General features: G+C 21.4%; 4 protein-coding genes across 4 annotated transcripts; 2 read left to right on the top strand and 2 right to left on the bottom strand.

The window, feature by feature from the left end:
• Positions 1-392: 392 nt before the first annotated feature.
• PBANKA_1344800 (conserved Plasmodium protein, unknown function) lies at positions 393-3,545 on the bottom strand (the record flags this gene model as incomplete). The annotated part of the gene is made up of 1 exon (XM_034567072.1): positions 393-3,545. One exon carries the CDS (start codon positions 3,543-3,545, stop codon positions 393-395), a length of 3,153 nt encoding a protein of 1,050 aa, XP_034423605.1.
• Positions 3,546-5,936: 2,391 nt separating this feature from the next.
• Positions 5,937-7,229, top strand: PBANKA_1344700 (apicoplast calcium binding protein 1, putative; the record flags this gene model as incomplete). Its single annotated transcript, XM_034567071.1, has 1 exon — positions 5,937-7,229. The coding sequence occupies one exon, from the start codon at positions 5,937-5,939 to the stop codon at positions 7,227-7,229; it is 1,293 nt and encodes a 430-aa protein (XP_034423604.1).
• A 2,295-nt stretch (positions 7,230-9,524) lies between these two features.
• PBANKA_1344600 (conserved Plasmodium protein, unknown function) lies at positions 9,525-10,466 on the top strand (the record flags this gene model as incomplete). Its single annotated transcript, XM_034567070.1, has 1 exon — positions 9,525-10,466. One exon carries the CDS (start codon positions 9,525-9,527, stop codon positions 10,464-10,466), a length of 942 nt encoding a protein of 313 aa, XP_034423603.1.
• A 956-nt stretch (positions 10,467-11,422) lies between these two features.
• PBANKA_1344500 (conserved protein, unknown function) lies at positions 11,423-17,841 on the bottom strand (the record flags this gene model as incomplete). The annotated part of the gene is made up of 3 exons (XM_034567069.1): positions 11,423-12,701; positions 12,792-12,861; positions 12,972-17,841. 3 exons carry the CDS (start codon positions 17,839-17,841, stop codon positions 11,423-11,425), a joined length of 6,219 nt encoding a protein of 2,072 aa, XP_034423602.1.
• Between the last annotated feature and the right edge of the window lie 310 nt (positions 17,842-18,151).

Below are 18,151 nucleotides of genomic sequence, written 5' to 3'. Positions count from 1 at the left end.
AAATTTTATGATTTATCAGTATCATGTTTTTTTTTTTTTTTTTTAAACAATATGAAATAATTTATATAAGCACAAAAAAATAATAAAATTCAAATTTGAAAAAAAAAACATGAAATATAAATTAATAAGATGAGCCAGGAATAATATTCTTTTTTCTTTTCTCAAAAATAATAAGTTAATACGATTCAAAAAAACAAATAAATAATCTATAAAATAGTAAACTCTACAAACATGTGTGAAATTTTTAAAAATATTACTAAATTTGGAAAATAGTATATAAGAATACAAGTAGTTTAATTATAGAACAGTAGTTGGCATGCCAACTCTCAAAATGTTAATTAATTCTTAAACTAAAAATCGAAAAAAAAAAATAATATATGTTAATAATGTAACTAAAAAGATAATTTAATTATATTATAAAAATGGAATAAAGTAGATTTCGCAATCTTAATATCTAAATTTTGAAAAATATTTTGTATTTGAATAGTTATGGGGGATAATTCAGATTTGTGATTTATAATAACCTGATGATATTTATTTTTTTCCATAATATGATCAACTATATTAAAAACAGATAAATATAATCGTAAAAAATTTATATCATTTATAAAAAACGATGTATTATATATTATATTTTTTTTTTGTGATGTTGTAATAATGGGATTAATGGGAAATAAATTTGTCATGTTTAATAATATAATTAATATTGCTTCATATAAATATTTAATTGAATTAATAAATGAAATATCTTCAGATAATTTTTTAATTTGATTTAAAGAAATATTTATATCCGAATTTGAAAAATTATGAATTAAAATATGATTATTTATGAACAGTTCATATATTTTTTGAATTAAAAATTTTAATAAATAAATTTGTTTTTTTTTTACAAAACATTCTGTCCACAAACTATATATACACAAATAATATATACTTTGTGATAATAAATTAATTGATGATAAATAATTATATTGAAGTATATAATTTTTAACAATTAAATCAACTAATTTATTATTATATATTTGTAATAATATTAAATTTTTTAAAATAATTATTCCATTTTTTTTATTATCATAATTCATATAATATTTGGCTTCTTTTTTTTCTGGATTTTCAAAATCTGTAAAAATAGTAATACACCTTTCTACTAAATCGTTAAAAAAAATTTTATCCTCATTTTTTAAAATTAAACAGATAGCTTCCTCTGAATAATTTTCTTTTTTTAAACATTCCATAAGTACAGTTATTTCACCAATGGTCATATTTTTTATCTGATTTTTTAAATGTGACAGGAACATATCTAATATGCTTTTAAAAAAAAAAAAATTTTTAAATACAAATTGACTATTATCTTCCTTCCCAATTAATACAGATTTATGAGAAATGTTTTTAAAACACAAGTTTGTTTCAATATTATTTTCATTAAGAATGAAATAATTATCTAAATTATCGCGAATAAAGGAATGATATATTTTTCCTGTACTACTTATAAAGTTGATCATTAACGTTTTATTTTTATAAATTTGATCAGTTTCTAAAATTTTATTTACATAATAGTTTACCATACAATAATAATTTTTCCAATATAATTTGTTTTCTTTTGTTTTTATTTTAGAAGACATAATAGCTAATGAATCTAAAATAGTTACAATATTATTTATTAGTATATTTTTTGTATATTTATAAAAATAGTTTGATATAAATATTATGAAACTAGGTATATTTAAGTATAAAACTTTTGAAAATAATTTAATAACAATAGAAACTATATCAATAAAATGTTCATCGTCATATTCCTTCTCATATTCAATTTGTTTTATTGGTTCACAATTAAAAGAATTGGTTAATAATATTTTTTTTTTTTCAAAATAGCGAATTAAAATTTGTTTGAACGATTCAAAAAATATGTTAGTAATTTTCGGAATTTGTTTTTTAGGGGTTATCATTATATAAGCTGATAAAATTCTAGATAAATTATTTATAGAATTAAAATGATTAAATTGAATTATTTTATTTAAACAAGAATATTCAAAAACATTGTCTTCTATTTTCAAATTTTTAAAAGCTTTAAAAATATAAGAAAATGTCTTTTCATCAAATGTAGAAAATATTCTTAAAACTCTTAATTTTATACATTGAAATAAATTTATATCATTTATTTTATAAATTGAGTAGCAATAAAATATGATAGACAATTCTATACTATTACATGTATTTATCAGATTTATCAAATTTGTTTTCATTAATTTGAACAATTCATTTATGTTTTCTATAATAAAAACAGATTCTTTATCATCCTTTTTAATATCAAAACATTTCATGACTAATTCCTTGTATGTGCTCAGTGTTGAACATAATAATACAAGATATTCCTTTTTTTTGCAGAATGGTAAAGTGTTAAAAATCGAATTAAATATATGAACATTCATTTGTATAATCATTTTATAATTATTTTGTTTATCAGAAATATTGGATCCTGTTTCTATCATTCTTAGATTTTTTCCATTTTTCGATAAAAAGCGGAAAGAGATCTGTACTAATCTGACAAGATGGCGTAAAGAAATTTTTTTGAAAAGATGGTTTTTATAAATTAATGATTCTAATAATTGGGTTAAAATTGGAAAAGTTAACAAATTTGTAGTATTATAGGCACTTAAAATATTTATTACTTGTATAACATTAAAATGTTTTTTTAATTTTAATATATGATCGTGATATAAAATAAATAAATGATATTTTTCTGTAATTTTCAATTTAGATATATTGTAAAGTAGTAAACTTAAACCCACAAGACTGAACTCAGACGGTTTGTTATTTTCAATTTTTTGAAGTAAAAAAAAAAGAAATTGTTTATTTTCAAAATTATTATTTATATTATTAAAATAATCTAATTTTATTAGCGAGTTTATTAAAAGACTTATATAATGTGGAGATGATGGTTTATCAAAAAATTCGATTTTTTTTTCGTCTATTATTCTTTTTCTAATTTCTTGTAATAAATATACACTTTTAAGATTCTTTTTGCATAAAAAATTTATCATAGAACATATATGAATTAGATCAAAATCTTTAAGTCTAAGAATGCATCGATTTATTATTTCAATAAAAATTCGATTATTTTCATACTCAGTATATGATAACAAAGTTAATGAATTTGTAATTATTTTTGGACTTAAATTTTTTTCATTTATTCTATACATTATTTCACGGCAATAAATATTCCATAAACCTAAATCATTTTTTTTTTCTTTAAAAGTTTTTTTTATTAATTCATAAAATTCATCATTTCCATCAGGTATAGCATGTTCATAATTATCATTCCCATTTTTCGATTTATTCATATTTTTTTTATTTCTCTCATTTTTGTTTATTTCTAATATTGGTCTGTTTCTTTTATAGGCTGAGTTGGCTAGCTGCGAACTGTAGTTAAAATTTTCTGGCAACGCAATTTTATTGATGGAAAAAAAAAAGTTTTTACAAGTTGCCAATTTCCTGTGATATCCATTCCACAAACGTAATGTTTTTATCTGCATGAAATCCTTCATGCCTTTTGAACTTTCTTACTTTTTTTAAAATCAATCATTTTGAGTTTTTTTTTTTTTTCAAGAAAAATTGTTATCAATTATTTCCTATAATATGTCCCTCACAATGTATTGGGAAAAGGCATTCAATATAGTATAAATAAAAATTATTTATCAAATATAATTGCTTTTTTATATATGCAAGGTTAATGAAAATGCGTTTCTTTCTGCTTTTATTTTTTTATTTTTATTCGCCCCAATTTATTTCCAATTAAATTATTTATTAAATGGGGGTATACTATTGTAGAAATGTATTTACCGTTATTTTTTTAATTCCATTAAAATGTAAATATATTAACATTAATTTTTTTTTTAAGATAGTTGATAAAAAGTATTGAAAAAAAATCCATATAACTATTCTAAATTTGTTTTTTGAAATAATAACACCGAGGAACTGCAATAATTAAGGAATATTCGTAATTATATTTTTCTGCTATTTTTTGAAATGAATTTTCTCCATTTTTTGGGGAAAGTTTCATATTAATCCATATATTTACTATTTATGGTAAAAGAGCAAAAAATGGAATAATAACTTCAAAAGGAGAGTAACATATGCACACATATGCATGCATATATAAGATGACATACATACAAAACCTTATAAATATTCTATAAATGTTTTATATAATAATAATTATTTGATATACTACAAAAATAATAATTTCTCCTTTTGTTCTCTGTTTTTTTTGCATGCAACAAAAAATGGCAATGCTATTAGTGAATGAAATAATTAATAAATAAATATATTTATATATATACATACATTTACATATTTATGATTCCGCCTTTTTAGTTTTTCTTATTCTTTAAATAATATATAAATAACACACTATTTTTTACTTTAATAAATGAACAGCATTTTTCTCAATTTAATTACACCTTTACAAATACAAAAAAGGAGAAATTATAAAAAAGTTCAAATAAATGAGCAATGGTGTTGTCTAATTTAGTGATAAACATAGTTAAATAATATTTTTATTTTTTATTAAATTAAAATATATATCGAAATTTTCGTATATTTATTATTTTTTTAATAAATATGTGTAAAACATTTATTTTCTACAAAATTATATGAGCATGTCAGATTATTTTTTTTTTGGTCATAATTTTTTTTGCTGTTCATATGGGTCTTGGTATTGTCTTTTTGATTTGGAGAAAATAAATAAAATGGTGAAAACGTACCAAATAAAAAAACATCATAAATATTGCTCTTTTATAAGTTTACAATTAAAACATTTATTAACACATAAAAAAAGAAAAAAAAAAAAATTAAATATTTGTCTTAATTTGTTTAATATATTTTACATTTTAGCTGGTTGTTCATGTTTTTATTTTTCAAAAATAGACATTTTTTGGAAAGTGAAATCATTTCTCCATTTAAACACACACATTAAAAGTATTAATAAAGAAAAATTCATTACTTTGAAAAGGAAAATTATGTCTATTCATTTATGTTTTCATTTTCGTTTATTTTTTGTTAATTTATATATTTACACACACATTATTAATCATTAATTAATGTATTTAAAGGTATGTACAAATGTGTTGTACCCATAAATACGAATAGTTATATATTTGTTATATGTAAAAATTATATAAATAGCTTTAAGCGCACAAATATATACATTGTCGCATATAAAATCATATATACATATTTGTTGAAATATATAAACTTTAATCTACATTAATACCCATCATAGTTCATTGAATTAGCCAAATTAAATATTATAGCTTGCGCATTGCCATATATGCATGCACATATACATATGACTATTATTGAGTAGTATACATATGTGTCCACCAGTTTATAGTCGTATTTCTTACTTATCTTCATTCCAAATTTATTATATATCATTTATAGACGCAATTTTATATATAGTGAAAAATTGAATAAGAAGAAACACTTAGTTTAAAGATTTTGTAGTTAAAGTTTTTTTTTTCGTGTTTTTTTTATTATTATATTTTTTAATTATTTTTTTTTCAATGTGCCTAAACAATTAGCTATATATACATAGAATATTTCCACTGTTTAAATTTTTCAAAAAAAAAAAGATTAGCATTAAGTTTTCATTTACATTATAGAATTCATGTTGTATTTTATTAATTAAAAAAATTCATTTAAATAAAAAAAGAATGCAATTTGCGCGATTATTATATAGAGACAAACACATTGAATGCGTATGTATATATATGTATACACGAGTTATAGTACTGTTTGTGGCATTTATGTATAATCCCACATGCATATGCCTGTAGACAGTATATATGCATTTAAATAAGACAATAAATCATCAATAATAATATAAATACGTACATAATACATTCCCCAATATTCCGATTTCTATTCTTTTAAATATGAAATTTCTAAAATTCGCTATGCTTGGACAAGGCACCATTATACCTAAACTTGGTATTTTGTTTCTTTTTATAATTTTAATATTATTTTCAGATAGTTTTACAAAAAATAAAAAGTTTGAATATTTATTAAATGCACAAATAACTAGCAGAAAAGTATGTCATTTATTACAAAAAAATATATCAATACTGGAAAGTTTGCTTATATGTAATTATTTTTTGAGCAATGGTTTTCTTCAAAATGATTGGAGCGGTTTAAATCAGAACGTTGATGTTGGAATAAGAAACAATGGTGTATATGAACTGAACGAAAACAAGCATATATCGATAAATAGAGAATATAATTTTACAAATCGAAAAGGCATTAATGAACAGAATGGTGAAATAAAAAATGAAGCAAACAAGAATGACTATTCGTTCAACATAAAATTCGACACCAATAATAAAGCATTAACAGAAAATGTTTTGAAAAAAGCGAAGATATCATTTAAACAATTAGACAAAAATAATAACAATTTTGTTGATTTCAATGAATTTCACAAAAATATAAAAATATTATACCAAATCCCTAAGGTGAATAAAAATATTTTAAATTATTTATTTAAACAATTTGATATTGATAATGATAATAAATTAAACTATGCCGAGTTTGTGTCACTAAATTCTTATGATTCTACATTTTTAAGCATATATCCTATTTTATTTAATGATAAAAATAAAATCACAAAAGACGAAATATTCAATTATTTGGAAATATATTTTTATGAATTTTTAGAAAATGTTATAAATGATAATAGATATTTTTATGCAAAAAATTATTTTGTTTATCAATGTATAAATAGTTTTTTTGTGTCTAGCCAAACAATATGGGATATGAATAAAGATCAAAAATTACAAATGGACGAATTTGAAAACTTTCAACATGCATTAATAATAGAAATGGAATATTTAACAAATTTCTTACATTTAGATATTAATATGGATAAAAAAGTTGACATATCTGAATTAATTTTTTATATTATCAATGATATAGATATATATAACAAATTACATGCTTATATAGTTGAATTAGACAAAAAATATATCAATGATGAAAACCCAAAAAAAGAGAATGTTATACAATATATGAAAAACCATTTAAATATTGAAAACAACATTATTTTTCATATTCAACTTTTTATGCATGCCTTTGACCATAATAATGACATGGCACTAAATTATGATGAATATAAAAATCAATTAGCAACATTATCAGTTTTGGATAATGTACCAGATATTATTTATTTTAGTTGACGGGTTTATAGAGAAAAAATTATTGAGTGTGTAAAAAAAACAAATTGTGCAATATTTGTATGTATATTAAGTACCTGCACGTTCATAAATTTGTTGATTTTTTTTTTTTTTTTTTTTAATTTATTTCACATGATAACTTAATTAAGTGTGTGCAATATTGAGATAAGTAAATATCATAGTGAGGATAGACCTATTATGAGGGATATTCAACTTTTCATATTTATGCTTTATTCAGTATATAATTTAAATGAGGGTTTTTAATCTTTTATTTTGTTTGATATTATAGTCTTTTGCATGATTTTATTTGTTACGTTTGTTTATCTTATATTTTTTTATGCCCAATTTTTCATAAATTTTAACTAAATTTTAATTTTTATTAATAATGTGTATAAATAGCATATTTTATAATTCACTAAGTAATGGAAAAAAAAGAAAAGTTTATATTGATTTTTTTTTCATAATATAAAAAATGATAATATTAACCAAAGGTAGACCACCCACACCTTTATAATGAATCTGAGGTTGACCATATATTATGTATGTATAAGGGGCTTCCTTATGAATATTATTATATATTGAACTATTGTATGTTTTTTTTATGTTTTAAAAATTCGGCATATATATATATATATATATATATATATAGAAAGCCTTTGAAAGGGGAAATAGTATTATGTATACCTTAAAGTATTATATATAACACTAAATAAATATAAATAGAAATGGGAAAAGAACATATGTTAGATATATTTTTATCTTTCAAAATTTATATCAAAATTTTATATTATAATATGTTAAAAAAAACAAATTATTCTTTTAATTTGTTATGTACAATTTTATTTGCATGTGAATATTCATGATATTTCAAAAAAAAAAAAAATTAGCATTTGTGATGTTCTCTATAATTAGTAACTTTATTTTTTATGGATAATAAAAATGGTAAAAAAAAATATATATTTTTTTGCTATATAAAATAATATTATTTATAAATATATTTTTTATGCAATTTGTATATAATAAAGTTACTATGGAATTTTATATTATTATGCAATTTGTATATTTTTGCATATTTTTTTATAATATTATTACACGTCCATACATACTACCTTAACCGTGCATTTGTGACTGAGTACATACAAATATATGTATGCGCGGTATTTAATTTTTTATTAATATTGCTCACAAATATATATATTAATGGAGTTATATCCATGTATTTTTATATGCGTGTTGTTTTTGAATTTATACTGAAAAATTATATATAATAACTGTTAAAATAATGAAATGAAACCGTTTTTTTTTTGCATGCCAATGTTTGTATACATTATTATGTATATTTATTATTATATATATTATTATGTATATTTATTATTATATATATTATTATGTATATTTATTATTATATATATTATTATGTATATTTATTATTATATATATTATTATGTATATTATTATATATATTGTTATATAATTTTGTATATATATTATTGTTATTATAATAGACTACTTACTGCTATAACATTTTTTTATTTACAAAATTAAACTCATGCCCACAAATAAAACCGTTTTTTTTCCGGTTAAATTTTTTTTTTTTTTAAGTGTTATGCATCCCATTATTTAATAATATTATTATAATATCAATAATACTTTTGTATTATAATATGCTTGGAAGCATTTTCGGGATATTTAATAATCACATGTGCATAAAAAATATATATTAAAGAAAAAAAAAAGCAAATAAAGTATTAATAATAATTCATACATATTATATATATGTACAATAATTATAGAATATAAAAACCTTCTTAAGTATTTTTTTCCACATATCCACAAAAAAACGTCATAAAACATTATTATGCGTTAAACAACAAAAAATATATCTATGAATATTTACACGTATTTACATCATATATATATAATTTAAATGGTATGGTTATTTAGCAAAATTGGAATATATTGAAAAAAAAATTTTTTTACTTATTTAAGGAGTATATATATATTTTGGGGGGGAACAAATTAAAAACATCTTTTTTTTTTCTTTTTATTCTGCCTTCCATTTTAGGCATTTATTCATTTATTATTTTTCCCTGTGCTTATTTATTTATTTACATATTATTTATTTATTTCTTATTATTTATTTATTTACTTATTATCTATTCACATACTATTTTGTTCTTCGCGAAAATACTACAAGTTCCAATAACAATTTTGACTGTTTTATTATTTTTTACAATTTTTTTATTTTTATTTTTTTTGTATTATTGGAACTAATTAGCAATGTCAACAGTTTGAATTATGGGATTCTTAATAAACGATGAAAAAAAAAGTGAAATAATCAAAAGTAGTGAAGACCTTGAAATATCTAGAACAATAAATGATATATATTTGAGCAAGTATAATAATGAAGAAAAAAAGGATAATAATGTTTTATCGTCAATCCATAATTTTAACAATAATATTGATGATAATGTATTGAGTAAAAATAAATTTAAAAATAATGATGGACACATAACAAGTTATGGAAATAATTTAAATTCTTATGAAAATGATAAAATAAATAATGATATTAATAAAGTAAATAGCGATATTAATAAAATAAAAAATGCCTTAACTGATCAAAATTATGTTGTTGAAACAGGTAGTGAAGATGCTGGTAAAATCGAAAATAAAAATAATGACTTACTTTATAATGGAAATGTAGAAGACAAATTAAACTGTATAATAAATGATAATAATATAAATATGAATGAACATGAAAATGATTCTGGGGATATAAATATACCTAACAACTTTATATTTGATAAAAAAAATGAAAATATATATTATAACAATACTTCTTCAACTATTAATAATTCAAATATGGAAACAAAAAAAGATAGTAATAGAAATGAATATGGGAACCTTCTTGTAAATAGCAAATTAAATGGAATAGATCCAAATAGTATTAATGGCAATACTGTAATAAATAAAAAATTTAATAAAAATATGAAAATATTTCGAGCAACCCCATATAATACGAATCAATATGTTCATTCAATTAAAAAAAAAATAAAAAAAAAATTCACAGAAAATGATTATTTATTTTGTACAATTAATAAATTTTTAAGAGATGGATTGAAAAATGAATGTATTCCTTTATTTGAGAGATTACAACAAAATTTATTTTTTTTAGTAACACTTGCTAATGCTTCACATAGAAGTTTTGATGAACATGAAGACAGTTCCTCTGATTATTAAAATAATGAACTAAACAAGAAAAAAAGTGTTTTCGTTATATATATATATATATCAATCAGTGTGTATATATAATACTTGTAAATATGCGGATATTATATATTAGGAAAATTTGTATATCTCTATATATATGCTGTATAACCCTTTATTTTTTTTGTAGCAATATTTGCATGCCAATATTATATTTATACCTAGTAAATTTTTAATGTAAAATAATATGCATATGGTTATTTAATAGTATTTTAATTTTTTTTATTCATATATGAATGCATAATAATATTTCTTTGTACTATTATATGGCTTATTACAATTAATGAAACGTCTGCATGTGACATTTCCTTTTTGTATTGTATGCTAATACTTTCTAATTTACTATATATATATATATGTGTGCAATTTTTTTTTTTTAATTTTTTATTTAAATTTTTTCTTCATTTCTTTGTCAATTAGCAATTTTATTATCATACAGACATCTCAATATATATAATGAGGTTTTCACATTTCGATATTTCAATGGACTTTTGTTATTTATGTTTTATACTGATTGTGTATTTTGGGTTAATTGGGTAAAAGTGAAATGCTTTTAAAAAATAAGGAATTTTTTTTATTAAAAAGTTATAATTTTTTGAATAATCTAAAAATCAAAAAAATAGTATAATTAAGCAATATACGCATGCGGAATATATTATGTATGTATAACCACATACTAGGTAAAATGTATAAAAAATGGAAATTAAAACAAAATAAATAAAAATAAATTAAAAAAAATATAGTATTTTTGTATACTATATTCTTAGATTGGAGTTAATTTTTTCTCTATTTTTGAAAACAGAAAAAAAAAAATTTCACAAAACGGGATGATCATAATATATAGAAAAACATATTTTGGATATTAATATTAATGAAAATATTTTGTAAAATTTGGATTAAAATAATTAGATATAATTTGTTTGAGCATTTTAAAAATTTTTATATGGTAAACCAGTAATCATATTGCTATCAAAATTTGTATATGGTTTTGTAGAATTGTTATATGGAATTTTTTTATTAAAATAAGAATATTCCCCTTCGGATTTCATTCCATTAAAATCATTATGTGTTATCGTTTTATTATTTATATAATCAATTTGTATATTTCCAACACCCCCACTAATAGGCCCATTATTATGTGTAATACATTTATTTTTTTGATTATTGTTGATATATTGTATAGTTCCCGAACGGGTTAATGTCATAGATGTTCCAGATGTAGATGTGTCTGCTTCTGATCCATTTATAATATCATCTTTTTTTAAAAGACTCGATGGAATCATATTATCAATACTGTAATGGCTATTTATTACGGGTTGATGTTGCTGTTTATTTAAATTTTTTATATTTTCATCAACACTTGTTATTTCAGTATTTTTTTCGTCAGAACGATTATATTCAGTAACATCAATAGTACTAGCTATTTGGTTTTTTTCAATATTATGATTTTCACTTTCTTTGGGTAGCATTGGGGAAGATGGAGGTGCAAGTGTTGGGGTTCCATTTTTATTTGTATTATCCATATATAAATAACATAATAATTGTTTATGAGCATTTTGTTTATCTAAAAATTCGTAATTAATTTTGAATGAATTGTCTGCTATAGCTTCCCAATAATGCCAAACAGTTTTGGGAATTCTAACTTTTAAATTAATTATTTTATTATTTTTTGGGGGTATATTACATCTTAAATATGCAAAACCTTGATCATATAAATTTCTTAAATTAACATCATATAAGTTAGGATTATTAAAAGCTTCATGAAGTGTATATTTTTTTGCTTGGATTAATAAATTATCCCCCCAATCAACTAAAAATTCACATTCAAGTATAAACAAATCTCTTAAAACCATACCTCCCAATTTATTAAATGCTATTTTAATATAACAAAAATTATTTAATGTATTTTCATCTGGAAATCCATTATTTGGATATATACCAGATATTTCAAAATAAGGTTCATCTATTTCATTTTTTATAGTTGGTAATATAATATTATTATTTTCTAATATTAATATATCTAATTCTAAGGTTTTTTTTTTTTCGGATTTTTTTTGTTTGCTCACTACATTATCTTCATAATATTTCAATTCCTTGTTCACAAAATTTGTTGCTTTTTTAATTAAATCTTGATTATACATAAACAAGGTTTTTTCAAGCATGGCTTGTTTTTCATTGTTTTCCATTTCGATTCGGGGCGGATAGGATCTACGAATGCGAAAAAGGTTGTGCGTGTAAAAGGGGAACTTTATGTAGTTTGCAATTCGGCGAAGTTCAACACGATTTGCAATTTCGTACTCGTTACGAATGGTGTTGTAGTAATACAACTCGGGAATTCCAATTCTCCACATTACTTCTTTCCAACAATCTATAAAAGGGAATATACATTTATTTACATTTATTGAGCAAGATTTCAAAAGAAAATGCATAGAAATAAGGGAAACACTAGTATGAAAAAAAAAAAAAAAAAAAACTTACATATATTTCTTTGATAATGTTCAGTAGCAAATTTTTGCTTCAATATATGGCGACCACAAGCGCGGCATAAAGTCCTTTCGCTTTGTTTATAATAGAAATCAATTCTTATATCACCTATGAATTGATCACCTCTGGTAACAGTTCGTACTTTAATTATATCTGTGTTTGGAAATTCCCATAATTTTTCAAATAAATCATCTACTAATAAAACAGTTTTAAACCCAGTAACTCTTTGATTTATTGGTCGAATATTTTTAAATAAATCTTTTGGTAAACCATCCATTTTATATGTTTTCCAATTAGGACCGCTTTGTAATATTGTTAAATCTTTTAACATATTTTTAATTTCTTTAAAATGCAATTGAGAAATATCATTTGTATTTTTAGATGATTTAATATGTTTATACATTACATTATTTGAGTTATTGGGTTCAGAATCTTCATCAGGCCTCATTGTTTCTGAATTATTTATATTAAAGTTACTTCTTTTTCTTCTTTTTCTTATTTTTATTTGTTCATTATATATTTGTTCATTATCTATTTGCTCATTATCTATTTGTTTATTATCTATTTGTTTATTATCTATTTGTTTATTATCTATTTGTTTATTATCTATTTGCATTTTTTGTTGTCGTTTAAATTGATTAATATTTCCATAATTACTGGTTCCATAATTTGTATTTTCATAACTACTATTACATTCATAATTATTATGATTGTGTGTATTCACAGAATTGTAATAATTATTGTTATTGTTCATGTTATAGTTAAAATTATGAATATGAGAATCATTATGAATAATCATATTTTTATTCGGAATAAAATAATCATATCCATTATTTCCATATACACCCATTTCATCTTGATCTATATGCGCTGTTTCATTTGCTCGTTCAATATTTATATCTGTTAATGAGTATGTTTTATCATTCATTTTTTCTAATTTAACATTTCTATTATTATATTCATATGTATATTTTCTTTCCATATTTTGATAATTCAAAGTTTCGTTATTAGGTAATATACTTTTCAATAAATGAGATTTTCGATTATTGCTTAATTCTGTTTTTTCTTTTATACTATTTTTTTCATATTTTTCGAAATTGTGGTATTGTATATTTTCTATTTGTTCTGTCATTTCTTTATCTATAAACTTTTGCGTTTCATTTTTTTCTACAACTTCATCAGCTTTTTCTGCAATGCCGTCATTTTTGCCTACAACATCACCAGTTTTTCCTGTATCATCATCATTTTCCCCTACAACACCGCCATGTTCTTCTACAACAGCATCAGCCTTTTCTGCAGTATCGTCATATTTTTCTACGACACCGTCTTTTTCTGCAGTATCATCAGTTTTTTCTGCAACTTTATCATTTTTTTCTACAGAGTTATCATCAGTTTTTTTGCGACTAAATAAAAGTGATAAAAATTTTCCTCCTTTTTTTTCTGTTTCATTTTTTTTTGAAAAAAAGAAATTGGTATTAAAAAAAAATCCACCGCTTTTTTTATTTTGTGGCAATTCTTCGGATTTTACTGTAACATCATTTATTTCATTAGGATCTGAAATATTTTCTTTAGTATTTTCTTCTAAGGAACTTATATTATTAGCATTATTGCATTTATTTATTTTTATTTTAGGAACATTGTAATAAACTGAATCATTATTATTATTATCATCATGTACATTGAATAAACGTTCTACAAAATAATTTAGATAATGAGTTTTAATTTTTTTATTTATCAATAAATTTTCACAGCATGTTACAAATATATGATTCGCATCAAAAAAAATGGAATCATTTGCATCTACATAATCGAGAATATTTAATTTATTTTCCTTATATGATATATGGGTTTCAGCAGAATTTAATTCATTTTCTGAATCAGCATTTTTAACTTGTTTTTTTTTTTTATGTAATGGGAAATCAGTGATGTTTTTATTTCCATAACCATTGATATCCTCTTCATTAACTTGATCATTTTTTGTGTGAAAAGAATTTAAGAACCCGTTGTAGTTAAACTGTTTTTTTGGGTTCATAGATGTGACTTTTTGACGTAATTTTTTTTTGTTGAGTATTTTAAAATAAAGGAAGTAAGTCGATATAGTAGCAGTAGAAGTAGCACTTTCACAAAAATAATTAAAATAATTTTCATAGGAAATATCATCATCACTTAAGTATTTGCAAAAATGCTTACCTTCATTACATATATTATATATTTTTTTATTTTTTTTATTTTTTTTTTGAAAGCTATATCTATATACACAAGCATCATCAGAGTTGTTTTCATTTTCAAAGTTGACATTTACTTCTTTATTGTCATTAATAGTATTCGATTCATTATATTTTCTAGAACGGTAAGCCTTTAAAGTTCCATGTTTAAGGTAAAATCCTAAATGATTAATTTTGTTTGTGAATTTATTATTTTTAATTTTTGGAGTTGAACATATAAGTTGATTTTGATTTTTCTTATCCATTTCTAATGCTAAATCTCCATTTTGAATATCACAAAAAGGCATATCATTAATAGATTTATTAATATTTATAGAATCGTTTTCATTATTTAATGACATTTTATTTTGTTTATTATAATTATATTCAAAAGTATTATTTGTGTGTAAAATAGTACTTTGTTTTTTATTATTTTTTAACAAATATGCATATATTCTTTTTGCATTATATTTACACCACATTTTCTTTTTTTTATAGTAATTATTTTTAAATTTTATATAATTTTTTCTAATACTAGAATTAAAGTTATAAAATCGAGTATTCCCTTTAGCATATATAAATGACATATTATAGAAACTGAAATGATAGTAATAAATTTTGGATTGTTGATTTTCATAATTATCACATTTATTTTCTATTGTATTTGTATGATTGCTATTAGAAGTTAAATCAATAACAGTTGTATATGCATCTATAATAACTGTATCTTCTTCATTATTATATGGGGTAGCATCTGCTATTTCATCTGTATCTGTTTTATTTAAATTATTATTTTCATTTGTGAAATTATTACTATTATTCATGTTTACATCATTTAAATTATTTATAGAAATTTCTTCTGAATTTTCATTTTTAGATATTTCATCTAATGTATTTTTTATTTCAATTTTTGCGGATTTACCACCACCTCTTTGAGATCTTATTCCAACTCTCGATCTTATAGTCCTTCCTGTTTGATTAGCTCTTATAGATCCTCTGCCTCTACCCCGAATCCTTCCTATCGAATTAGTAGTTTTTGTAACATCTTTTGTAGAAGCAGCTATAGAACCTGTTCGTTCTATTCCAGTACCTCTGGCTCTTCTTCCTCTATTTCCTCTTCGTGTATTAGAACCCAAACCACCTCTTTTATTTTCTTGTGCATCAACATTTGTTTCTTTAGGTGTTTCAGAGTTATTATAAGCATGTTCTAAATTCATATCAGTTCGATATCCATGTGGATTAGTTATCGAATTATTCATATTTAGATATAAAGGATTAGTATACATCATATTGTGATCCGATAAATAGATACTTGCAGTTTCGCTTTCAATATTAGTATGTGGTCCAATAATTGATGAATCTCCAGAATAAATATTAACACTATTACTATTTGCATTACTATTCGCATAACTATTATTATGGATGCTACTATTGCTACTACTATTCATGGAACTATAAAAATGATGGGATATATTCATAAGAGGTTGTTGGGATGGTGTTGAAGCATTTCTACGAATTTGATAATCCCATGAATCTTCTTCTTCATACATATTATAATAATAATTTCTCAAAAAATTTGATGGTATATTATTTGTTTTATCTATATCATTTATATAATTAATATTTATAGTTTCTATATTTGGAGAAATATTTGTTGAAATACTTGGGGAAATATTTGTTGAAATACTTGGGGAAATATTTGGAGATAAATTTTTGGAAGGTCTTATTGCATTATTTCCTGAAATATCGATAAAAGAATTATTAACATTTGGTCTAGACATATTATTTATATTTATATTATTTTTATTTTCAAAATTAGTATTATCATCTTTTAATTGTTCATCATAATATAATTCATTATAATATGTATCATATTTATTTTTCATATTATTTTCATTTACAAAAAATCGATTATTATTTATATCATAAAAATTGTAATTTTTTTTATTATATGAGCTATCAGCAGAAAAGGTTTTTCTATAATTTGGATAATCGTGATTATTAAATAATTGTTGCATATTATTATTTGCTATATTTTTTTTTAAATCCATTATTTCATTTTTATTGGGAATATTATTATTATTATATTGTTTTATTTGACTTATATGATTATTATAATTCATAGAATTACATCTATTTGAATCTCCAAATTTTTGTATATGTTTTATATCAATTTGTCCATAATCAGATGTTAATAATTCCACTCCTGTATTTATTTTATTATGATCAATACTAAGATTACTTGCACTATTTTCTGATTTTGTATCTATACTATTTCTACGATGTTTATCTACCATTATGTGATTGATTTCAGTGTGTCTGTTTTCATTAATTTCATTTTCCGAATTACCATGTGTGCATGCATAACTATGTGGCATTACCTCACAATAGTTCGGCGATTTATTATTAGAATGATCATTTTCGTTATTTATTAAATTTGAATCATAAGTACTATTCATTGTATTTTCTGTTATACAATTATTATTTATTAACATATTTTTTTCTATAAAATAACTTTGAGGCTCATAATATCTGTCTTTATATAATTTATATTTTGTGTTTATGTCCATATCTGCACAATTATTAGCATTATTATATGATGATATACTATTTTTTTTTGATTTATTTACAACATAATTAGTAAAAGGAATATTATCCATTTTATGTTTGTCTTGCCTTTTTAATTGATTCCTAAACACGTTTTTTATTTTTATTTTTTTTTTATTTTTTTGTTTTTTTTATTCGGAAACTGTTACATTAGTTGTTATATACTCTTAAATTTTAGATAACTGATTATAATCCTGTTATCTAAATCTTAAAACAATATTGTTTTCATATTTTTGACATTTATATTTTTCTAAAGAGTTATATAATTCAATAGTTGTATTTAGAATTGTACCAAGCCATTCGAAAAAAAAATAAAAAATATGTATATATATATATATATATTTATATTTTTTCTGAGAAAAA

Source organism: Plasmodium berghei, assembly GCF_900002375.2.
Source record: "Plasmodium berghei ANKA genome assembly, chromosome: 13".
In the NCBI taxonomy this organism is placed as follows: domain Eukaryota; phylum Apicomplexa; class Aconoidasida; order Haemosporida; family Plasmodiidae; genus Plasmodium; species Plasmodium berghei.
The sequence above is the reverse complement of the archived record's forward strand: the minus strand, read 5'-3'. Positions and strand labels throughout refer to the sequence as shown.